The 26,005-nt window shown below is 38.8% G+C and overlaps 3 protein-coding genes across 8 annotated transcripts in view; 1 reads left to right on the top strand and 2 right to left on the bottom strand.

Moving 5' to 3' along the window:
- Positions 1-14,715, bottom strand: part of LOC135105647 (protein MON2 homolog) — a 62,885-nt gene extending 48,170 nt beyond the window's left edge. For 2 of the 5 annotated variants that reach the window (XM_064014011.1, XM_064014013.1), the window contains exons 1-8: positions 14,530-14,714; positions 9,737-9,927; positions 9,321-9,452; positions 8,841-9,023; positions 8,460-8,599; positions 7,276-7,402; positions 6,755-6,880; positions 6,046-6,243 (exon numbers count right to left, since the gene is read on the bottom strand). In XM_064014011.1, the coding sequence (XP_063870081.1) occupies positions 6,046-6,243; positions 6,755-6,880; positions 7,276-7,402; positions 8,460-8,599; positions 8,841-9,023; positions 9,321-9,452; positions 9,737-9,847 (1,017 nt within the window). In that variant the 5' untranslated portion in view covers positions 9,848-9,927; positions 14,530-14,714. Of the gene's footprint in view, positions 1-6,045; positions 6,244-6,754; positions 6,881-7,275; positions 7,403-8,459; positions 8,600-8,840; positions 9,024-9,320; positions 9,453-9,736; positions 9,928-12,579; positions 12,635-14,529 lie in introns of all 5 variants that reach the window. The other 3 variants (XM_064014012.1, XM_064014014.1, XM_064014016.1) reach the window with 3 other exon arrangements.
- A 9,955-nt stretch (positions 14,716-24,670) lies between these two features.
- LOC135105646 (uncharacterized) overlaps positions 24,671-26,005 on the bottom strand; it is a 60,054-nt gene continuing 58,719 nt past the window's right edge. For both annotated transcript variants that reach the window (XR_010270937.1, XM_064014010.1), the window contains exon 4: positions 24,671-24,810. Coding sequence is in view for 1 of the 2 variants with exons in the window: in XM_064014010.1 (XP_063870080.1) it covers positions 24,799-24,810 (12 nt within the window). In the remaining variant the exon portion in view is untranslated. The remainder of the gene's footprint in view (positions 24,811-26,005) is intronic.
- Positions 24,775-26,005, top strand: part of LOC135105645 (N-acetylated-alpha-linked acidic dipeptidase 2-like) — a 25,414-nt gene continuing 24,183 nt past the window's right edge. The window contains exon 1 of the mRNA XM_064014007.1: positions 24,775-24,915. Within this exon, the coding sequence (XP_063870077.1) occupies positions 24,843-24,915 (73 nt within the window). The 5' untranslated portion in view covers positions 24,775-24,842. The remainder of the gene's footprint in view (positions 24,916-26,005) is intronic.

The raw sequence follows: 26,005 nt of genomic DNA, 5'->3' as shown, positions 1-26,005 counted from the left end.
AAAATCAGTTTCCTTTGTAAACATAGATTGAAAACTCTCATTCATTAGTTCACTCATCTCCTCAGTAGTTTCATAAATTCTTCCTTCTCTTTTTAATTAAATTGTTTATGTTATCCCTATGTTTCATTTTCTCATTTTACATATCTGTAGAAAAATTTGGGCTCTTCCTTGCATTTTCTTACTATGTCACTTTCAAAATTTCTTTCTTCTTCTCTTCTTATTATCATAATTTTCCTCCATGCCCTGTCCTTTATCTTTTGTTTCTACAAACCTGGCATTACACCATTCATGCTTCTCGATTTTCACTTTATAACTTGGCATAAACTGTTGCACCTCCCTCTCTATACTTGCTCAATAATATCTATTTTCTTGCACTACTTTACCTTCAAATACACTTTCCAGTTCATTTTTTCATAAAATTTATTAAGCTCTGTAAAGTTTGCCTTAGCATTGTTCTGTCTTTCATTTCTGTATTGTTCTTTCTTGTGCAACATTTTTTCCTCCTGAGTACTATTTCTGTTATCACATGATCACTTTTTCCCATTGGACTCAATGTATACTCAGTCTACTTTCTGGGGATTTAGTAAACACTAAGTCCAACTGTGATGGTTCTTCTCTGCATCTTGTAGGTTCATTCACCCACCGTCTCGATGTATTCACGATCATGTTTTTTTGCTCCATGACCCAACATTTTTCTTTCACTTCCATCTCCTCTCAGTTAATTCCTTTAGTGATGAAGTCATCTATTAAGAGCACTTTGTTACTTTTCTTTATCATTTCCTCTATACTATTTCTTGCTTCTAGTTGCATAATTTTACATCTATTTGGTCTCCCACACATTAGTTTTTGGTAGTATGTACATATCAATAACTTTCCTTTTTTCACTTCCTTTGATCTTAATCACAACACTCAAAACTTCTGCCACCCCATCACCATATTTCACTTCCTCAACAACAATATCTTCTTTTATCAATATCATCGCTCTTTCTCCTCCCTTTCCTTTTCTGTCTTCATGTGCTATAACCTTCCTTTGCAAATCTCATCTTTACTTCCTCTTTTAGTCTGGTTTATTGTTCTTTAGGTAGTCTTTAAGTTCCAATAGGCTCGACACCAAACCATCTATATTTGCATACATAATTTTTAAACTTCTGCTTGGAAATCTTCCATGGCATCTTTGTGCCACCATTTCCTCACTTTCATGTCCACAACTTTTCAAAAGAATTGCTTCGCTTGTTCCAGTGTTCTCTCCTGATTTTTTTGATTGGGCCTCCACTCTCAACTCTTTAGTTTACTTCTCTCTTCTACATTCATGTCTTTTTATCCACATTTCTCTCATTCCTTCTACTTTTGTCAATTTTCCTGTTCTTTGTAACACATATTCCGCTGCTGTTTGTGACATGAATCTTATTTTCATTGGACTTGTTGCATTTTCATCATATTTTCTGATCCTGTAAACCTCTCCGATTTGTTTGACTATCCCCTCTCCTTCCCCAGCCACTTCTGCTATAAATTTCTTAGCTCTTTTCACTTCTTTCTCTCTAGCTATTTTCATGAGTAGATTCTTCTCCTTGACCCCAGATACCACCACACACATCTTTCTCTGTACTGTCTCTCTCATGAGATTACTTCTTTCCTTTATTGTTTTAATCATTTGTTTTTCCATATTCTTATTGTGTTTCTGTTGCTGTTGCCTTATTATCTCCTCTATATCCACTTTTTGTTGTTGTTCTCTCTCTTCTTTCCAACTTCCTCTGTCACTAATTCTTTTACTTTTCCAACCTTAACCTCTCTTTCTTGTAAAGCTTTCTTTAACTCCTCGTTCTCTTTCTTGAGTTTCTTGATTTCTTCGCAGTACTTCTTGTTTAAGTCCAATATTTTGGTCACCTCTCCTCTAAGTTTTTTGTTTTCTTTTTCTCTTTCCATCTCCCTCTTTTTCATCTCTTATATCACTGGATATCGTTTTTACAATGTCACCACCCACTTCTCTTTCTTTCTTCCATGCCTTTATTATTGCTGCTAAGTTACACATTTCTTCTCTTATTTTCACATTTTCTTCTTCAATTTTCCACAGCTGTTTATTTGTATGAGCTACACTGAGGTCCTCTTCCTTGAAACCCTCAAAAACATTTGGGTTCGCACCATATGCCATCTTCCCTGTTGATATCACTGACAATGTTTATGCTACTCAACCATTTCATCCTTTCGGCCACTCACCAATTTACACTTCACTTTCCCCTGCACCCACACCTCACACAATTCCTTATTATGTAGACAGGACTCAAGCTTGGCTCCCCTGTACAACGAAAACTTAGGTAAATCCTTGGAGCTGCAGTGGAGCATCCAATCAGCTGGGCAGTGTGTGTGTGTGTGTGTGTGTGTGTGTGTGTGTGTGTGTGTGTGTGTGTGTGTGTGTGTGTGTGTGTGTGTGTGTGTGTGTGTGTGTGTGTGTGTGTGTGTGTGAGTGAGTGAGTGAGTGAGTGAGTGAGTGAGTGAGTGAGTGAGTGAGTGAGTGAGTGAGTGAGTGAGTGAGTGAGTGAGTGAGTGAGTGAGAGAGAGAGAGAGAGAGAGAGAGAGAGAGAGAGAGAGAGAGAGAGAGAGAGAGAGAGAGAGAGAGAGAGAGAGAGAGACAGAGAGAGAGAGAAATCATGTGTGCAAGACAAGTAAGTCTTCACACAAATGGATATTTTCTCTCTCTCTCTCTCTCTCTCTCTCTCTCTCTCTCTCTCTCTCTCTCTCTCTCTCTCTCTCTCTCTCTCTCTCTCTCTCTCTGTATGGGAAAATTAGAGATGGGATGAAGGAGAGGGAGAGAGGAACAAAGAGGACAAGGAAGGGACCTGGAGGGATGGGGAAAGGATAATAAAAGTTGAGTATGGTCTGATGAATAGACATGATTGGAGAAAAAAAATGAAATGTAAAGTCATGAAATTTCTAAATCAACAAAGAAATGAAATGAAGTCATGAAGTTTCAAAGTCAACACATTTTTTTTTTTTTTTTTATCTAGAAGGGTCACCAGCCAAGGGGGAAAAAAAAAAAAGACCCACTGAGATGCCAGTCCCCAAATAGGGTCCAAAGCAGTAGTCAAAAATTGAAGAATAAGTGTCTTGAAACCTCCATCTTGAAGGAATTCAAGTCATAGGGAGGTGGAAATACAGAAGCAGGAAAGGAGTTCTAGAGTTTACCAGAGAAAGGGATGAATGACTGAGAATACTGGTTAACTCTTGTATTAGAGAGGTGGACAGAATAGGGGTGAGAGAAAGAAGAAAGTCTTGTGCAGCAAAGCCACAGGAGGAGAGGCATGCAGTTAGCAAGATCAGAAGAGCAGTTAGCATGAAAAGTGGCGGAAGATAGCAAGAGATGCAACATTGCAGCGATGAGAAAGAGGCTAAAGACATTCAGTTAGAGGAGAGGAGTTGATGAGACGAAAAGCTTTTGGTTCCACCCTGTCTAGAAGAGAGGTATGAGTGGAACCTCCCCAGACATGTGAAGCATACTCCATACATGGATGGATAAGGCCCTTGTAAAGAGTTAGCAGCTGGAAGGGCAAGAAAACTGGCAGAGACATCTCAGAATGCCTAACTTCATAGAAGCTGTTTTAGCTAGAGATAAGATGTGAGTTTCCAGTTTAGATTATAAGTAAAGAACAGACCAAGAATAATCAGTGTAGAGAGAGGGACAGCTGAGTGTCACTGAAGAAGAGGGGATAGTTGTCTGGAAGGCTGAGTCGAGTTGATAGATGGAGGAATTGAGTTTTTGAGGCATTGAACAATACTACATTTGCTCTGCTCCAATAAAAAATTTTAGTGAGATCTGAAATCAGGCATTCTGTGGCTTCCCTGCGTGAAATGTTTACCTTGCTGAAAGGTTGGACATCTACAAAAAGACGTGGAAAATGCAGGGTGGTATCATCAGCATTGGAGTAGATAGGACAAGAAGTTTGGTTTAGAAGATCATTGATGAATAATAGGAAGAGAGTGAGTGACAGGACAGAATCCTGAGGAACACCACTGTTAATAGATTCAGGAGAAGAACAGTGACTGTCTACCACAGCAGCAATAGAACAGTCAGAAAGGAAACTTGAGATGAAGTTACAGAGAGAAGGATAGAAGCCATAGGAGAGTAGTGGGAAATCAAAGCTTTGTGCCAGACTCTATCAAAAGCTTTTGATATGTCTAAGGCAACAGCAAAAATCTCTAAAAGAAAATGACCAAGACTCAGTGAGGGAAGCCAGAAGATCACCAGTAGAGTGGCCTTGACAGAACCCATACTGGCAATCAAATAGAAGGTTGCGAAGTGATAAATGTTTAAGAATCTTTCTGTTGTGGACAGATATTTTTGGCTAGGTGCTAGAAGTCACAAGGGGTGTTAGACCTTGAAAGATTTTGACACTTTCTATTAATGAAGTTTTTGGCTAGTTGGAGAATAGAATTGGCATGGTTCTTGGCAAAAATATAAAGCACATGAGATTCTGGTGATGGAAGGCTCAAGCACCTGTTGTGAGCCACCTCTCTATCATGTATAGCACGAGAACAGGCTGTGTTAAACCGAGGTTTAGAAGGTTTAAGTCGAGAAAAGAGTGAGGAATGTACACCTCCATGCCAGTCGCTATCACTTCTGTTATGCACTCAGCACACAGAGATGGGTCTCTGGCATGGAAGCAATAGTCATTCCAAGGAAAATCAGGAAAATACCTCTTCAGGTCCCCTCAACTAGCAGACAAAACACCAGAGGCACTTCTGTTTGGAATGATAAAACAAGATACAGATATAAAATTGTGATCAGAGGAGTCCAATGGAGAAGACTGAGTGACAGCATAAGCAGAAGGATTAGAGATTAGAAAAAGGTGAAGAATGTTAGGCGTATCTCAAAGACGGTTAGGAATACGAGTAGGATGTTGCACCAGTTGCACTAGATCGTGGAGAATAGCAAAGTTGAAGGCTAGTTCACCAGGATGGTCAGTGAAGGGAGAGGAAACCTAAAGCTGGTGGTGAACACTGAAGTCTCCAAGAACAGAGATCTCCGCAAAAGGAAAGAGAGTCTGAATGTGCTTCACTTTGAAAGTTAAGTAGTCAAAGAATTTCTTATAGTCTGAGAAGTCAGGTGATTGGTATACACCACAGAAATTTAGTTTAAGAGTGACTTTGTAGTCATAGCCAGATGGTGGAAAACTTGAAAGGTTCAAGCATGAGCATGAGCAGATTAAGTCATTGCACACATAGATGCAACATCCAGCTTTGGACTGAAAATGAGGATAAAGTAGGATGGAACAGAAAAGGGGCTACTGTCAGTTGCCTCAGACACCTGAGTTTCAGTGAGGAAAAGATGATGAGGTTTAGAAGAGGAGAGGTAGTATTCTACAGATTGAAAATTATATCTAAGACCACAAATGCTGCAGAAGTTAATGAAGAAAAAGTTGATAGGAGGTGTCAAGACACTTAGGATCAATACCAGAAGAGCAGTCCAACCTGGGGACATTTGTGGTCCCCTCCCCAGATGAGGACTCCGAGGCTGATGTAGGAGTTGCCATAATAATTCACAGCACCTCCTGATCAAGTGCTTTAGACCTCACTGGGAGTTATCATTTCAGCAGGTGCCTACTGCCTCCTCCCCCATGTGGAGTCATGAAGCTTCTAAGTCAACATATGGCATCTCCTGGTAGCTAGGGTGTATTCCTGGATCACTCTGCTAAAAATCTACCAAAATATAAATATGACTCCCATGTTGGTGTCATCATATACTGACATGACATCATGACATCAGGGATTAAATACAATTTTCAGTGTCCCATCCTTCTCATACATTATAAGCTCAAGTCATGCCCACATGCAGGGTAACTTCATACTAGTAACATATTCCACAAAAAAATCTATCTACCTATATATTAGACCAGCAATCCCACACTGGATGGCTCAGACAAAGCACTACACATAACTCACTAGCCCCATCAGCCCCTGATAGAAAGGGATAGTTTTGTAGACCACCCTACAACACCCTAAAGAAAATAAGAACAAGAAAACAACTAGATAACAAAATTGGCAAACACTCACCAGAAGAGGGTAATATTTCTGAATTAATACAGACACCACCCGAAGAAGCCTCATTGCTATCGGGAAGTAAGGTTTGTCAAGGGGTGTTGCTTGCTGCATGCTGGCTGGCACTGATGTGCGATACTTTATGTTGGGGGAGAACAGCTTTATCACCAAAGCACATACTCTATCCTTCAACAGGAAGTTGAATTCAGTATGCTGAAAGTAAGAAAAATTATCTTTACATAGAGATTACATGTAATTCCAAGGACAACAGCAAATAATTCCTACCATTTAATAGCAGATATATCTAATATGTTTAGATACACTACAAAGGCATAGACAGTTCACATGAAGACTTTAAGGAATGCCTTCGTCACAAACTTCCTTTATAGCAAAGTTCCTAAAAATTTGATTTTTAGGAACATATTATCATCACATCACAATTGAAGGCCTTTTACAATGCATGGATGGGTTATATCTACTATTATTGTGTTTAAACATATCAATTTAACTATTTACAAGTGGTGACTCGTTCAAAACAAAACTGGGATTTTGCCAACTTGAAATACGCTGCTTTATAACATTTACACATATCCAACTTCGTAAGCACGCATCACCATCTCTGTGCCTCTAATCCTATTTTTTTTTCCCTACTATGATGCAGATATACAACTCCACAAAGAGAAATGACTCAGAATAAACAAACAGGTACTTCTAGAATACTTACATTGTAAAACACAGTTGGGAAAGTTGTGAGGACGGATTCCAAAAGTTCTAAACCAAAAGTTCTTGTCATCTCAGTGAGACCAAGGAGCCACAGGGGCTGGTCTGCATTTACTAACTGCACCAAATCCTGCAATATAATCATTAACATATTATTATTGTAAATACATTGTAACTTTAAGATATTCAATTTACTTATAAATGGAAAAGTAGTAAAGAAGTGAAACAATGTTTCACCCTCCTTTTTTTACATGCACCTAGATTGTTTTTTTTTAAGAAGAGCATCAAAACATCTTAAGACCTTGTCCCTTATAAAATTGTTCAAAAGTCTCTTTTAATACAGAGCAAGAATCAGCTAGCTTCTTGTTTTCTACACTGTGAGAGAAAACAAATCCATTTTATCTCCGTACAACCAAAGATTCTAACCCAAGACTTCTCTGATGTAAGCCAAGTGCCCCAGCCACTACACCACTGAGCCACAGAAGATGAATTGATGAAATACGAATAACATAAAAGTTTTCTCACCTGGAACATGAGATATGCATCAGCAGCAGCTGGACGTAGAGTCTTGGGCGAATTGGCACTTAGCACCTTCAGTTCCTCCAGGTTGATATGTTCCTCAACCTCCTCCTCAGTGGTGCTGATACCACTACTGAAAAAAAAAGTTCTTTGCTCACTGAAATATTTGAATTTATGTTGCTGAGAATCAATCTGCATATTACCTATTGGTAGACAAATCATGAAAGGTCCTTGAAATTGCTGTCTTGATCATACAAGTTGCAACCTCTTACACAAATATAAAGAACGAAATGGACTTGGCAAACCTTTATCAGAGTATCACATTTAATACTTGTCACAAAACTTATGATCACATGCTTAACTGATACACTAAGGCCAACATAAACATATGTCCTTTGCTGCCTCACTACTCCCTCGGTGATGCTTCATCATATCACAGAAATACTTGTTTTGTTTTGTTATCTGATTATACACCAGACTGAGATTTCCAACAAAGGAGGGAGTGTCAAGAAAAAGACATTATGCCTGGTTTCAATGTAGGAATAAAAATACAAAGGAAGACAATGCCCATTTCCCACTCTCTATCCATTCCGGTAACCTTTTACAACATACAGGGAATATGGTACCTGGAAATGTGTAGCAAGGCAGCACTGCCCTTAAAATAGGTAAGTGGTACATTAGAGCACAAACATTACTTGTAGACAGAAATAAGACCTTATACTAATGCTCTGAGAAGACAAGGTAACAATGAAGAAAATTTCTTATATGAGTGGGGATTAAAAAGGCTACAGTGATACATTGGTTGAATGCAGCGTGAGACCACAAAAGCACAATTTATCTACCTAAACCATGGCTTGGTCCTGTAAAGAAGATGGTAAGGTTCTCTGGTCTTACTACATGGTGTGGGTGAGTAGTATCACAATGAATAATGAAAGGAAAATAAAGAGAAAATTCTGAGCTGACACTCAGCAGGCATATATGAGAATTCTGATACCAAATTTGAATCCAGTCCCCACACAGTCCCCACACTTTTTACTGATACTATACTGTAAGCTCTGATGGTATCACTTTCCCTTGATATCATAGAAAAAGTAACCAGATTTAAAATATTCATGATGTTAATCAGGTATAGCAAATTGATGTTCAGTAAAACCGTACCAAAATGCTGCATAATATAATGTCATTCTTACCTTTCTTCTTTGTAGTACTTTGCATCTTCAGCTACAACACGCTCAAACACAACACTAACAAGCTGGCGCACAGTTGCACTTGCAGTATTAACAACTGTTGCATCTTTTGTGAAATGGAGACGGAAGCAAAGAACAAGAGCCTGAGAAAAATAAAAGTGAATATAATTCATCAGATCTTAAAAGTGTTTTTCAATAATTAACTACTTTGGAATAAAGCAAATTAATATCTTCTTTGGTCATCAGAATCTTACCAAATATACAGTGAAACTAAATACACACAGGATCATATTTTAAATGAGTTTGTTGAATTTATCACTTAATTCTAAAAGAAGTACACTCTACAAAGTTTAAACTGATGATGCTAAACTACAAAGGCCATACCTTGGCAAGAGTTGCTCCTTGAATGACAGCACTGGTAGTGAGAAGTAGAGTCACAGTCTGCAAAACCTTCAGCTCCTCAATCCCAGCTTCCATTAGCATCCATAGTGTTTCCACCACATGCTCTCCACTGTTGGCATCTACTACATCTGCCACTATCAGTCGCTGCATCAAGGTCAGAGACAACTGCAAAATGAGTAAAATCATCAAAATGTTTTCATATCAGCATCATATATGAAAAGTCATACATGCACAATTCATAATTCTCATTATAATAATTGATATAAGTAAAGTAGGAATAGGCACACAACTGCTACAATTATAAACATTCCTAAGCCCTTGTTTAACTCTCCCTGCATCTCCTCTCCATTTTCCTCCATGTCTCAGTAACACTAATGACAAGTTGCAATTGACACTACAAACTACAAACACTTCATACATATAGTCTGTAGCCAACTAAGGCTACATTATACTCGTACACACCTTAACAATCTTGGGGTCCTTTGTCTCTGCTGCCTGTACAAGAGGATAGAGAACTTGGGAGGTGATCTGGGAGAGAGATGACTGGGGATTCATGGATGCTCCCCGGACCTTGATGATTGCTTCTTCACATGACTATCATAGAAAAGAAGAACCAAAATTATGTGGTGTAGTTTCTTTAACTAAATGACAAAATCTTAGATTCTTTACTCATGCTAACATATATACATAATTAGTCTGATGAGCCTATATTATTTTGAAATCTATAATATTATGAAAAGCAGAATGGTAAGGTGAAAGGTTAGAGATCTGAAAGTAGTTGGCAGAGCTGACAGAGTTAAGTTAATGAAAATTATATAGTAGCTCAGTAACTAAATATCACACATATATATATATACATAATTATATATATTACTTACATCTTTAATATGTGGGTACCTCTTCTTGGTTTCCATACATAGAGCTTTGAGGTCACTCTGTAGTGCATCTAGCATCTTGGCAGCTTTTCCGTCACTGGCTGAGGTAGTCATGGTTGATGATCAGTGATGATGTATGAACCTCAATCTGCTTGATTTTAATTTACAACTTAAGATTGTGGTTCTCTTCTTCTCTGTAAATGCATACACAACATTACATGAAGCCAAGCTATTAAAAACAAACAACCATATTCCCATACACACACACACACACACACACACACACACACACACACACACACACACACACACAAGGTCAACAAAGCAAATGGAGATAAAGGTGTGTAGATGTACAGTTTTCTGAATAGAGCAACAGACTAGTGGAGTGCATTGGCAAAGAAGTGAGCTATGCAGAACAATATACATAAATTCAAAGAACTTATAATTTTGTTTTGAAAATGGAACATAACAAGCTTAACTCTTCTTTAAAATGTACAAATAGGTGAATTTGAAGAGCAGAGGATTTATCATGTTTCCCTGCTTCTGATGCTAACTTTAAAACCTTCAAGAATGTTCCTTATTTTCTATAATAAAATTCATGCACAGTTCCCAAGATTATTAAGGCACACCAGCACCAATATTTAAACAACTCTTCATAAGAATATCCATCAAAGAAGAAGCAAGATTACAAAGTATTTAAAAGTAAAGACATTAATTAAAGACTGGATTAACAATGCCACAAATGATACCAAAACTGTAATAAGTAACTTCAGTATTATGGTTTGCCCTGTTTTTCATTGTTTATTTCCTCACTGACATGACTCATCAAGCCTAATGCAAGATTGGAGGTGTCCTGGAGATATTCTGGTCAGAGTTGGGAAATTATAGCATTTGATTAATTCAATTTTGAAAGGTCCCTCAGTATAAGAAGGAAGTATACATATGATTGCTATGTGGCAGTTGGATTACTTGTGTAGCAGTAAGAAGACTGTTAGATTGTTATGTGGCAGCTAGGATACTGTTATGGCAATTATGTGCTTTCAAACTGTGGTCAAAAGTACACTTTTCTTGTGTATTTGATGTGTTAAGAAGGATGGTCATATTAAGAATAATCAGAATGTCAGAAATGTCTCATTCTGATCCTCTGGCTCTTGCACCTCCATGTTTGCACCAATTACTTTACAAAATAAACTAATTGCCATGCCTCAATCTTCATTGTCTGACCTGAACCTAAATTATATCATCCAACCAGGAACCCCTGAGTGCCTGCTGAGTCATTCTCCTCAAAGATCCCCAGGTGTTAGGGAAGAAGCAGGATAAGGACAAAACAAAGCATTTCTGAAGGTTCTTTTTGTGACCATCATCTTACAGTATCCATGGAAAGTATTCCACACTACTGCCCGAGATCTCTGAATTATGGTGTGCTAGGTTGTAGTACACTGGAGCTAAGTCACGTCTTTTTCGTACATCTGGTATTGCTGCCATGAGTGCAGGTAAGGTGAGGGTGTCTGAGGACTGACCATTCCCACCTAAGTGCTCAATGAGCCACCATGGAAAGAAAGTATTTGACACTTATTTTCATTCCACAACACCCTATTCCCCAGCCTTTCCATTTTTCTCCTAAGGCATCTGCATGGCTCTAGCCAATCTCAGCAATGAAGAAAAAGACAAAATTTAGGTATGGAAGACTGAAAATGAGCTAGCAAAAGAAATTTCAAGATGTACAGGGTGACACGAAAGCTCTATTCACCATCTGGTTGCAAGCGCTTGCACTTTCCCTCCAGATACCATACCCCTAAGAAAACCAATGTCTGGGAAGCCAAGGAAGACATCCAAGGTGACTGATACCCACTTAAAAACAAATGTATTGCTATGTTACATTTTCTTCATTGACACATGCAAAAATTCAAACTGTTAATTGCTAATTGTTTCCTGTAAGGCCTTAATTGCATAGATTGTAGACAAAAAATTATCACCTAGTGCCATGCAGCACCACTCAAATACATAACGAGCTGAGGAGGGAAGGAAGTGGAGGTCCACCCAAGTGAGCGGCTCACGCAACAAACAACTTACATGTTAATTTCCCCCAAAATGTAGCAAAACACAGCATCTGTTTACACTCATGCAACAAACAACTTACATATTAATTTCTCCCAAAATGTAGCAAAACACAGCATCTGTTTACAGAGTATTTTTGACTTAGAATTATTTGAACTATCAAATCCTGAAGTATGCACCTCAACTTGAACAGTGTCATGCTTTCTCAGAGATAGGGGTCTTGTCCAGTTGCTTTTTTTACATATATTTCTCATTTACCCCGTAAAAAGAAAAAAAATTACAAATTGTTTAACATATATATATATATATATATATATATATATATATATATATATATATATATATATATTACTCCCATGCCATAATTGAAAGTGTGGCTATACGACTATACGATTTTGATTCTTAGATTTTTTCCCTTCTTAAGAGCTCACAATATCAGATTAGGGATGAGGAATTTTATTTTTATATTTTTTAAAGCTTTTATTCTCACCTTCACATACACTTTCCACAACCCTATAGTGTGTAATAAATAAGCACTTCTTTTCATTACAAATACCTATAAATAATCAAGAATTGTACATTCAAGAAAATGTTTGGATGTGCATCTGGCAACACCCAATGTCTCAAGGTCATGGCTACTACATCCACAGTTCTCAAAGAATAGAACATACTATGAATTTTACAACTTTCAGTTTTCCTTTCTTTTTGCTCTAAAGTCTCATTTCCTATTTATTTTGCCTTACTGATTATATACTTGAGAAGTAATTTCTTAGGAGAAAGTAACTTACTTTTTTATGTGATGATTTTTGGGGAAACAAACCAGGCTGCCCTTTGTAGCCAACTCTGCAACATTTATAACTAAAATCTTTATCCCTCTCCAATACCACAGCTTTCAATTTAATATTGTTGCTTTGATATTATATGCATGTTGACATAGGCATCCAAAAAACTAAATAATCCCTAAATATGTCTCAGTTCCTACAGAAGTATTCAGTCTATAATAACTCCAAGCCCAAAAGATAGCTATGTATATGAAAACATTTACTCCTGACTTGTCAAAATATTCTTCATTACTGTTAGTGACAAGTCTTATATATACACAAACAAAACTGAAGTCTGTAATATGGCTCAAAAATGAAATTGTATATATACATACTAAGCGCTTCCCTAAAAGGTATGTACATATACATACTAAACTCTGTACGGGTTAACTCATGGGACAACCTGTATATATACCGCAGGAAGCTAAGCTGAAATCCACACAATGAAATACAGAATTAAATTAGAAAAAATGATTTTCCTATTAATTATAGATTTGTATTACAAAACATTCTCTCTCACAATATTCGAGGAGGTGCCTACGATGAAATCATGGTTAGTATGGATATCATGTCTGTGTTACATACATGCATATAACTCACACGGCATGTAGAAGACTTGGTGACCTTGCCATAAACATAAAAAAAATTAGGAAGCACGTGTCTAGTATGGCTGCAATTGCACTTGCGTGGCAAAATGTAACATTTTCTAGGTTCAGCAAGCTCAGTGAAGAGTAAACAATGAAATGATTTTCTTTTGTTTATAACTGGAATTTGTGAGTAGCAGCATATTAGGATTTCATGGTATCTATAAAGCTGATTCCTCCAATCATGTGCTGCCACTCATGAGGACATTCATGAAGCCATAATTTACAAATTTCCACAGTGGGTTCAGTTACTTTTCGCTTGTTTTAGGGACACGTCAGGAGTTCTGATAGAGGCTCACTGTCATTTGCTAATATGGGTACCCAGTGGAAGGATGTGAACTGAGCAGTACCAGTGTTCTGCAGGAAAAAAGTCACTATGTAGGATATTTAGCAACAGCAATGTTTAAGATGTACTATACAGACGTAAAGAACAGGTTTCATGTGTTTATTAAGGAAGCCGCCATACTGTACCCACCTCCATCACTCTGAGAATCTCCACATCACATCAGTGACTCACATCAGCAGTTCACACTGCTAAAGCATAACAGTATAATTTTTGAGGTCCCTCATTAGGTTAGGTTATGCTAGTTAAGTTAACATCCTAGAGGTGGGGGATCCAGAGGAGGTGCAGCTCTCCCCAGCTAGGTTAGGTTAGATTAGGTTATGCTAGGTTAGGTTAACGTCCTAGCGGAGTGGTCCGGCGAGGGTGGGGGGAGCCCCTCTGGCTAGGAAAGGTTAGGTTAGGGAAATTTCCTTAGATTTTTTAACGCCCATATTTCACTTATTTTCTAACCCTCTCCCGATTCCCCAGAGGCCCCCTAAGCTTGTTTGAGGGGTTAAGGGGTGTTGGGGAGGATGGGGGGGGGGGCGGACTTATCACGAAATACCGAAATCATTGCTATTATGCCAACAACACGTCTACTGAAAAGAAAGATCACTATTTTTTTTTTTTTTCAGTTAAGCAGGTGGAAGAAATCAGACCCGGCAATACATACTTCCCAACAAATACACCACTGGATGAAATCATTACCATTACACCATCAATACCACTGAAAAAGAAAGATAACCATTTTTTCCCATTTTTTTCCCCAATTCAGCAAATAGAACTGATCAGAGCCGGTAATACATACTTTCCTATGGACACACTTCACAATCCTCGCAATGTTTGACTTTTGTTACCTTAACCGGACATTTTATAAGTTCACCTATAGCAACCACTCAATTGCACGGGCAGAGATGGGCCGCAGCAGCAGGAGGCCACAAATCCACTCACTTTCCAGGCGGGGCAGGCGGTGGAGGCTGCCGCAGGGCCTCTACTCCGAGCTGGCGTCGCCCAACACTCCACTTGGCATCCTCACTGCAGCGAACACGCCCAGATCTTTCAAAGTACTTGTGATCAAAACAAAACACAGCTGAGTTGGCAAGGCTTAGAAATGTCAAGCTATAAACAATTTGATAGGTTTGTTTACATCAGAGACATGGCTTCGGATTCCATGTCTTCCGAACAAACTCAAATCGGTAGGTTGGATAAGTAGGTTTTTATTCTACTTGGTTCCTGAGTCTGCTTCAGGAGAAAGGATCGTCGTCATATGCTACTTTCTACTTAGTAGGTCGTGATTGTTAAACTAGTAATTAAAATAAAAAGAATGAAAATGCAACAATAGTAAAACCAACAGCAACACCAGCAATAATAATAGCAACAACAGTATATTGACGAAAAACTTTTTTTTTTAGACAGAAAATTAATCCATACGTTTTCGACTCTTTCACGGAAACCATAATAACATATTACGTGAAATTCATATTTTTTTTCCACAAAAATAAAAATTTACCAGAAAAGATCGTAAAACGAACGTTGTGGTGTCATATTTGGAAAAAAAAAAGCCTAGCAAAGGTACAGCCCATCTTTTGCAATCAAGCACGCAATTATTCTTAATATAAACAGTCTCCTGAAATCACTAGCGAAGTATGATATGAGGCACAATTCAGCAAAAACAGACTGAGGAAAAATAAACATCATTGACACTACTATAGGAGCCATGCATCTCACACACCACTGTTCATCTAGTTTATTTTTCATGGTTACCAGCATGTATCATTTATACTTACTTGGGCTAAGATGGAATGATTTTCTTAAAATTTGTGACAGCTCTCTTAACCCTACTACCTGTGAATTTGTAACGATTCACACACACAAGGTGTGCAGAAGGAAAAAGTATATATAGAATATGGAAAAATGCTTTATTCATTCCAGATGGTACTGTGGTACAAAAATAAGGCTTTTGTACTAGCTGTAAATTATTCCAATTAAAATCAAATCCTACTTAAAACTGAAGAAAATTAAAAAAATAAAATAAATAAATAAACAGATTAATAAATAAATAAAAACAGCATTGAGATGTGTTCCTCAAACCAAAACATACGAAATTAAACTAAAAACTAGTATCTACACTAAATTAGAAGGTTTACTCGATGCCCTACTCTGCCTGCCAACCCTGCACAGAGACCCGTATAAAAAATAAAAAATAAATAAATAAAATAATAATAATAATAATAATAATAATAATAATAATAATAATAATAATAATAATAATAATAATAATAGTAGTAGTAGTAGTAGTAGTAGTAGTAGTAGTAGTAGATAAATAAATAAATAAATAAATAAAAAATAAATAAATAAATAAAAAATAAATAAATAAATAAAATAAAACTTGCTAATCCTAGCCAACAAGGTGCCTAGAATAAATATAAATGGATGATTTTGTTCATGTATCTTCGGTTATTATGCGGCTTGTATAGCCCTTTTATTTATTTATTTATTTATCATTATTATTTATTTATTTATTTTTTTTTTTTTTTACAAAATTGTTTCTATACCTGTAAAAAATGTATTTACTTAATGTATGTGCACCATAGTGTGTACAATATATCAACTTTGTTTTCATAATTTATGATCAGGGATGATAAATTATTTTTGGGCTATGACCACGATCCTCAATAAAGAAAGAGAAAAATACAATATATATGTATATAATATAGTAGCATATTTAGCATAATATGGGTCATATTTACGAAGTAATCATCATATTTTATCGAAATACTCGCAAACTGGGCGTCAAATAATTTCGCAAAACATTTATTTATTTATTTATTTATTTATTTATTTACATTCTGAAACATAGAATATCGATATGTGCCTAAACAAACTTTTCATGATAGGTACACGACCCGAGAGACTTCTTTCTCATCTCTTTCTGCATGTTTTCATGCTCGCAAAGGATGAAGCCAATAATGTGAGCGCCTTTTCCCCAATAAAAGACCATTCAGCTTTAATAAAAACTGCCTGCAGTACTTGGTTTTTACCTTCAAGAGTATTTTGTGCCACATAACTTAAACTTCACTGAGCTACTTCCTTCATTCATTATATATCATGTTAAATAAAGCAACTGTTATAGGACCCTATGTTATAACTGTTATAAACCCTATGAAGTAAAATCTTGTAATTCGTCATATATTTACCGTAAAATAATTAAATTATCTGTTCAACACTTCATCATTGGTCAAAATTAAACATAATAAAGTGGAGAGGGGAGACCAGACAGTTAAAAAAAAAAAAATGCCCATTAAAATACAATTATACAGGACAAGAACAAAGACTCCCAATGAGCAGGTGTTGCTCTTAACTGGTCTTCTTACCTGTAGTAGGCTTCCTGATCCTTACCACCATGGGCAAAGGCAAGGAAGCCGCAGTCCACTGTACTCTAGCTCTTGTAAACAAAAATTTCATAAAATAAATAAATAAATAAATAAATAACAATACTACAAGCTCGATAGTGCATCGTTATGTGCTGCACCCTAGGCTGGACAGATGGAGGAGTACGGGGAGATGTTGGAAGGTGGCGTGGGGGGTTGTGGGCTGAGTGATGCTGCACCCCAGATGGATGTGTGTGTGTGTGTGTGTGTGTGTGTGTGTGTGTGTGTTCTCTCTCTCTCTCTCTCTCTCTCTCTCTCTCTCTCTCTCTCTCTCCAGACAAGAGATATGATTACTTTTACGTCGCAAGGTGGGTATCGTGTGTGTGTGTGTGTGTGTGTGTGTGTGTGTGTGTGTTATCTATGGAAATTCATACCATATATATATATATATATATATATATATATATATATATATATATATATATATATATATATATATATATATATATATATATATATATATATATATATATATATATATATATATATATATATATATATATATATATGATCACCTGAAGATCCGCCACCCCAGACTCTCTCACTTGGTTAGGTTAGGTTAGGTTAGCCTAACCTAACCTAACCTAACCTAACCTAACAACATGAACGCATTAAAAAACTGAGTGGATATAAAAAATGCAGAAAAAAGTTTACTTCATTAAAAGTATGGGATCACCTGAAGATCCGCCACCCTAGATTGTCTCACCTGAAGATCTGCCACCCCGAGTGCGGCTGGGATGGCGGATCTTCAGGTGATCCTATATATATATATATATATATATATATATATATATATATATATATATATATATATATATATATATATATATATATATATATATATATATATATATATATATATATACTTTTTTTCCAAGTAATGTATTACATGCGTCATTTTTTTTTTTTTAATCATTAAAATGATTTTACTGCGAAGCAAGGATGATACCTACTGAGTCCAGTGAATTCCTCTACAACTCGTTAGCTGGTAAAGTAGCCGTTCTGGTCACCCTACCAATGATAGTGAAGATCAAAGCACATCGTTTGCAAACGCCATAGATATTGAGTCTTGCGGCAGCGTGATCTGAAACGGTTGTTGCTGGCCGACCGGACAACCGGTCGACTCCGCGCACCTTTGGTCGTTTATGTGGCTAACGTACATTAACCACATTGAACGATGAGATTCGCTTCCAGTTCCGGCGGTAAGTGGTAGTAGCTGGGGCACCCCTCCTCCCTGCGCCATCCACTCAACCCCCTAACTATGCCACCATAGATAGATATAATCAGATAGGTAGATAGATAGATCGATCGATAGATAGATAGATAGCCTTTGGCTAGGCTATTATTGTACTGGCCCACACTATTATTATTGTTATTATTTTTTTTCCTCGTCCTGTGCTCGCCCCTCTCCCCGGAAGAGTGTCTAACACCCCCCTAACCCCGGTTCTGAGAACTACTGTGGTAAACCATTGCACCGTGTACCATCATCTATGGTGTTTCAGAGTTACCTCCTTGAAACCAATTCTACTGTTACTTAAGTCAAGTGAATCTTGATCCAATACACAAGGTCAGGAACAGAATGCGTCATTGGATTCTGCCACACGAACCATCCGTGAAGTTTCGGATCCCAGACTCCCTGTCCAGTTTCTATAGCCTCTTTGTTCCAGCCTGACAAGCCACAAGGTTCTGCATACGTACACTTATTCTAGTGCATGGGAGGGCGCTGACCAGGGCGAGACAGATACTCCACAGGTGGCGGCGCATGAAGCATCTTGCACCACTAGACAAACGACTTGAAAGTTGGGACTTCCTCGCATCACATGGGGAAGATCATTCAGTTGCTGCTTTATTATCAAGGTGCATGTTCACCAGAAAGTAGTGTGCGGAGTGCAAAATAAGGACAAGTGTCTAGTTCTTGCTGTTTTCCCCTCGACCGCATCCACCCTTGACTAAGCTCAATTCACGTGGAGTTGTGTTGAACCACGAGGTTGTATCCGACGCAAGTAGGAGAGGCGGAGTGTAATTACCGATCTTGTCAAACAATGAACACTTAGTATGGGGAACAGGTGAGCCTTAGGGTAGGAAATGGAGTGGAGATGGAGCAGCGCGTGGGAACGGAAGATGGAGTAACTGACAGTAATTTACAGTAATCCTTAGATATCACCTAAAGGTAAAAATCAGGCTCTTTTCAGCAAGTATGTTGTACATGTCAGCTAGTACTTGAATTAAAACCAAGTGATAAGCAAGCAGGAAAGGAAGTGAAGTGTTGCCTTACGTCTTCAGGAGGAAGCAGAGCATGAGGGGTAGTACCAGTTGTGAACGCTAAGCGGTGAAATATGTAGTTCTGATCTAACTACCAATGAAGAAGGACCAATGGTGTCTCGCGACCAACCGCTCACAAAGGGCGCGACTGTTTTTTTTTTTTTTTATGTAGGAAGGATACTGGCCAAAGGCAACAAAAATCTAATAAAAAAAATGCCCACTGAAATGCCAGTCCCATAAAAGGGTCAAAGCAGTGGTCAAAAATTGGTGGATAAGTGTCTTGAAACCTCCCTCTTGAAGGAATTCAAGTCATAGGAAGGTGGAAATACAGAAGCAGGCAGGGAGTTCCAGAGTTTACCAGAGAAAGGGATGAATGATTGAGAATACTGGTTAACTCTTGCGTTAGAGAGGTGGACAGAATAGGGGTGAGAGAAAGAAGAAAGTCTTGTGCAGCGAGGCCGCGGAAGGAGGGGAGGCATGCAGTTAGCAAGATCAGAAGAGCAGTTGGCATGAAAATAGCGGTAGAAGACAGCTAGATATGCAACATTGCGGCGGTGAGAGAGGGGCTGAAGACAGTCAGTTAGAGGAGAGGAGTTGATGAGACGAAAAGCTTTTGATTCCACCCTGTCTAGAAGAGCAGTATGAGTGGAACCCCCCCAGACATGTGAAGCATACTCCATACATGGACGGATAAGGCCCTTGTACAGAGTTAGCAGCTGGGGGGGTGAGAAAAACTGGCGGAGACGTCTCAGAACACCTAACTTCATAGAAGCTGTTTTAGCTAGAGATGAGATGTGAAGTTTCCAGTTCAGATTATAAGTAAAGGACAGACCGAGGATGTTCAATGTAGAAGAGGGGGACAGTTGAGTGTCATTGAAGAAGAGGGGATAGTTGTCTGGAAGGTTGTGTCGAGTTGATAGATGGAGGAATTGAGTTTTTGAGGCATTGAACAATACCAAGTTTGCTCTGCCCCAATCAGAAATTTTAGAAAGATCAGAAGTCAGGCGTTCTGTGGCTTCCCTGCGTGATATGTTTACCTCCTGAAGGGTTGGACGTCTATGAAAAGATGTGGAAAAGTGCAGGGTGGTATCATCAGCATAGGAGTGGATAGGACAAGAAGTTTGGTTTAGAAGATCATTAATGAATAATAAGAAGAGAGTGGGTGACAGGACAGAACCCTGAGGAACACCACTGTTAATAGATTTAGGAGAAGAACAGTGACCGTCTACCACAGCAGCAATAGAACGTTCAGAAAGGAAACTTGAGATGAAGTTACAGAGAGAAGGATAGAAACCGTAGGAGGGTAGTTTGGAAATCAAAGCTTTGTGCCAGACTCTATCAAAGGCTTTTGATATGTCCAAGGCAACAGCAAAAGTTTCACCAAAGTCTCTAAAAGAGGATGACCAAGACTCAGTAAGGAAAGCCAAAAGATCACCAGTAGAGCGGCCTTGACGGAACCCATACTGGCGATCAGATAGAAGGTTGTGAAGTGATAGATGTTTAAAAATCTTCCTGTTGAGGATAGATTCAAAAACTTTAGATAAGCAGGAAATTAAAGCAATAGGACGGTAGTTTGAGGGATTAGAGCGGTCACCCTTTTTAGGAACAGGTTGAATGTAGGCAAACTTCCAGCAAGAAGGAAAGGTAGATGTTGACAGACAGAGCTGAAAGAGTTTGACTAGGCAAGGTGCAAGCACAGAGGCACAGTTTTGGAGAACAATAGGAGGGACCCCATCAGGTCTATAAGCCTTCCGAGGGTTTAGGCCAGCGAGGGCATGGAAAACATCATTGCGAAGAATTTTAATACGTGGCATGAAGTAGTCAGAGGGTGGAGGAGAGGGAGCAACAAGCCCAGAATCATCCAAGGTAGAGTTTTTAGCAAAGGTTTGAGCAAAGAGTTCAGCTTTAGAAATAGATGTGATAGCAGTGGTGCCATCTGGTTGAAGTAGAGGAGGGAAAGAAGAAGAAGCAAAGTTATTGGAGATATTTTTGGCTAGATGCCAGAAATCACGAGGGGAGTTAGATCTTGAAAGGTTTTGACATTTTCTGTTAATGAAGGAGTTTTTGGCTAGTTGGAGAACAGACTTGGCTTGGTTCCGGGCAGAAATATAAAGTGCATGAGATTCTGGTGATGAAAGGCTTAAGTACCTTTTGTGGGCCACCTCTCTATCATGTATAGCACGAGAACAAGCTGTGTTAAACCAAGGTTTAGAAGGTTTAGGACGAGAAAAAGAGTGAGGAATGTACGCCTCCATGCCAGACACTATCACCTCTGTTATGCGCTCAGCACACAAAGACGGGTCTCTGACACGGAAGCAGTAGTCATTCCAAGGAAAATCAGCAAAATACCTCCTCAGGTCCCCCCAACTAGCAGAGGCATAACGCCAGAGGCACCTTCGCTTAGGGGAATCCTGAGGAGGGATTGGAGTGATAGGACAAGATAAAGATATGAGATTGTGATCGGAGGAGCCCAACGGAGAAGAAAGGGTGACAGCATAAGCAGAAGGATTAGAGGTCAGGAAAAGGTCAAGAATGTTGGGCCTATCTCCAAGACGGTCAGGAATACGAGTAGGGTGTTGCACCAATTGCTCTAGGTCATGGAGGATAGCAAAGTTGTAGGCTAGTTCACCAGGATGGTCAGTGAAGGGAGAGGAAAGCCAAAGCTGGTGGTGAACATTGAAGTCTCCAAGAATGGAGATCTCTGCAAAAGGGAAGAGGGTCAGAATGTGCTCCACTTTGGAAGTTAAGTAGTCAAAGAATTTCTTATAGTCAGAGGAGTTGGGAGAGAGGTATACAGCACAGATAAGTTTAGTATGAGAATGACTCTGTAGTCGTAGCCAGATGGTGGAAAACTCGGAAGATTCAAGAGCGTGGGCACGAGAGCAGGTTAAGTCATTGCGCACATAAACGCAGCATCCAGCTTTGGATCGAAAATGAGGATAGAGAAAGTAGGAGGGAACAGAAAAGGGGCTACTGTCAGTTGCCTCAGACACCTGAGTTTCAGTGAGGAAAAGAAGATGAGGTTTAGAAGAGGAGAGGTGGTGTTCTACAGATTGAAAATTAGATCTTAGACCGCGAATGTTGCAGAAGTTAATGAAGAAAAAGTTGAGGGGGGTGTCAAGAAAAACTTAGGGTCGTCGACGGAAAGGCAGTCCGACCTGGGGACATTTATGGTCCCCTCCCCAGATGGGGACTCCGAGGCTGGTGTAGGAGTCGCCATGATTTTAAAATTTTTGAGTGAAGGGTGTGTGTGTTATTAGGTGCTTGTAGTTTTGTGTGGAGGAAGAGAGTTGTCTTTAGAGGGCAGGCTGTGACTGCCCCCTTGTGTTGTGAGACACAAAGGGAAACGTTCAGTGAGGTCACAGCTGGGTTTATTGATAAGTTCACAGCACCCCCTGAACAGTGCTTTAGACCTCACTGGGAGTAATTATCGTTTCGGCAGGTGCCTACTGCCTCCTCCTCCTGATGAAAATATACCGATGAAAATATAAATTATTTATGTCCAGCTAGCTGACACCAAAAATACTTAGTGTCATTTGCTCCACTGCTTATCAAAACCCAAATAACCAAGTAATCAACACGAGTGACATCAGCTTATGCAAGATTGTTCGGACAGAGGAGATTTTTGCCGATATCTGGAACCTCAAGATGCTGTGCTCGTCGACGACTCTGTTGGAAGAGCGAATGACTTTTTTTTTATGTGCACGTCGCCTCCACTGTAAGGCATCAGCCGCAGTTGGCTTTCCTGCATGTACGCAACTCTGGTTTCGACGCACATTAATTGATATTTCACAAATTACCGCTGGCTCCACAACTTTGCAGTGTTTGCACTACTGGATTTTTACATGCGCACAGTTTGCCAGTCTCTATCTGCCACGGAGGGTTTACATTCAGTGGTTCTCAAACTATGGGTCGCGACCCAAAGTTGGGTCGCGAGATCAATTTTGGTGGGTCGCAGGGACACAGGAACATTACCATGCTTTCAGTGTTTCATTGTATTTCAGTTACTTAATTGAATTATTATTCTTTAAACACAAATTACTTTTGTTATGTATGTTCATCTTCCCCCCACCTCCCTCCTCCTGGGCCCCACGTAATGGTGTCTCTGACAGGAATGACTCCTGTATCAAACGCGTATGTTGGACTGGCAGTGGGCCCATGCAGGCTCGTGCGCGGTGTCTATTTTCCACCGACCGCAGGCGAGGAAGGTTGTGCCGTTTGCAGTCATTTGTGTGTGTGTGTGTGTGTGTGTGTGTGTGTGTGTGTGTGTGTGTGTAATTATATAATATCTTGCTTCATATACTACTTACTATATTTACTAACTAATAATAATAATAATAATAATAATAATAATAATAATAATAATAATAATAATAATCTTTCGTTTTTATTGGTTTATTCTACAACTTCACATATGAACCAATCATGGGTCGCGAAGGAATGAAATGTTCCAAATAGGGTCGCTCATGAAAAAGTTTGAGAACCACTGGTTTACAAGATCCATATAACATTTCAAGCGCTCCTTAATTATCCAGCTTATTATTATTATTATTATTTTTTTTTTTACCTCAAATTATGCTGGTACTTGAGAGAAAGGAGGACGAAAAGTTTTTTTAAGCTTGAACTGCACGGACAAGACTGGACTCGCGTTTCGTAACCACCCTGCAATAAGCAACTGGCAGATGCAGGTGATTGAATTAACAGAACATTTCCACGACTAGAGGTTCTTGCATTCCAGACGTACAACTGAATGCTAGACTCAAGTTATAATTCCAGTAAAGTTTATCGTTTCAATACATTTATATCTGTACTTTGACATCTGTTGTAAATTTTAGTATCCTACTACATACGATATGATCGTATGTATAGAATGTACAAATCAACATATCAGGCGTAAGTAGCATTGGGTTCTCATCTTCAGACTCACAAAGGTGAATATACCACTGATATTGAATATACCACTTGTATTAATAAACTGGAATAACTGTGTGATATATCTGCACATTTTCAAACCCCAGGTGTCATTACATGGAACCGTCCACTTATATAGATACGTATCCCTAACAAATTGGTCTCATTTCAGGATGCAATACAGACGTCTATATAATAATATATGGAGAACAGCGTAAACAGAACATTTCGTCTTTTTGAAGGAAAAAAAAAAAACGATACATCTAACTGTAGTTTCAGAGAGAGAGAGAGAGAGAGAGAGAGAGAGAGAGAGAGAGAGAGAGAGAATCTGCCGTCTCATTATGGGAGAAAAGAAAAAAAAATCTCTTTCCATAATGTTTATAAGAAGTTTAATCATAGATGAAAACGTGTGGAAAAAAATAATCTCAAGAAGAGCGCAGTGGGCCTTATCAAAGGGGGACTATTCAACACTCAGAACAGTCAGTGCTCTCTGTTCAAAGACGCTGCAATGATCCTGCCCTTGGACTCGCTTGGACGCACCGCGGGAGTGCGGTACGATATCTACAATTTACCCTCGATTTGCTGCATACTCTGCTGCTGGTGTCTAGAGGAGCCGCTACACGTGCACCTGTAATACACAGTGACAGTTGACATTGTGCCATGGGCTGGGACACGAAATGTAGAGTCAGCTACGTACTTTACGCCGTGGGACTTATTGGCGTAATAATGTTCGGTAAGTTTGAAGATAAAAATTTGCGTTAGAAAGTCATGTTAGCTTTTACATACATGTCAGAATTTTCAAACAATATAATTTATTTTGTTTTCCGTAAATGAATGTTTAATAGTTTAGAAGCAACTTACATGAAAATTAGGCTAATGTATCATGTTATTGATGTATGCTGGCAGATACTTGTTTTGTGTCATTACAGGCAGAATAACGTTAAGATTTTGGCTTGTGTAAGTCTTCTAATTTATGGGAGTGCTAGTGGAGGGATGAGTGAGTCCTGTATAACTACTCATTTTACCTATTCTTCAGTTAGTGTGTGTGTGTGTGTGTGTGTGTGTGTGTGTGTGTGTGTGTGTGTGTGCTAAGTGATTTCTCCAGCCATGCATTGGGAAGTGGCTGACTCACCTGTCGGGCAGGTGAGGCGGTCAAGCAAGTCGGGGCGAGTGTAGCACAGTGTGCTGTGTCAAAATACTGGGTTTATCACTTTCTACTCTCCCTCGCCCCTCTCGTCATGACCGGCTTTCTAGGCACTATTTCATATTTGCAAGGTATTTCTCCTCGATTAAATCTCCCCGTCTCCCAAAAACAAATTAGAGGCTTTGTCATCGCCAGTGTTATTACTGTTATCATTATTATTATCACTGATGGTAAATGATCGAAATCTTAATTTTCGCTTATTACCGAAAACAGTTTTCTAAGTTACCTACTTTTGGGTGGGTCTCCCTTTCCTTGGTTATAGATAAACCCACATCCATGATAATTTTAAGACTGATAACAGTATCTGATTATCAAAGTAGTTCTGAGTGTATAGATAAGCTAAGTAATAATAAACACTACTTTTGATACAACTTTCAACAAGGCTGGTGGTCAAGTAATAGGGTGCACTTAAGATCCTGTAACTAGGCTACCCACATTACCATGGAAAGTGAAGACAACTCCCATATCGTGTTTAGGAGGCTAGTTCTGCTATTGCTGCTGTCACTACGGCAAATGTAATCCTAAATACTTATATAGGTCAATACCATGAGCCACTTGAAAGAGGGTGTTACCACCGAGCGGGTGCAAGGAGGGGTCGTTGAACGAGCAAGGCTGTTGA

The sequence above is a fragment of the Scylla paramamosain genome, chromosome 12 (genome assembly GCF_035594125.1).
Source record: "Scylla paramamosain isolate STU-SP2022 chromosome 12, ASM3559412v1, whole genome shotgun sequence".
NCBI lineage: Eukaryota > Metazoa > Arthropoda > Malacostraca > Decapoda > Portunidae > Scylla > Scylla paramamosain.
Note: the sequence above shows the minus strand (reverse complement) of the source record. Positions and strands in the feature narration are given on the sequence as shown.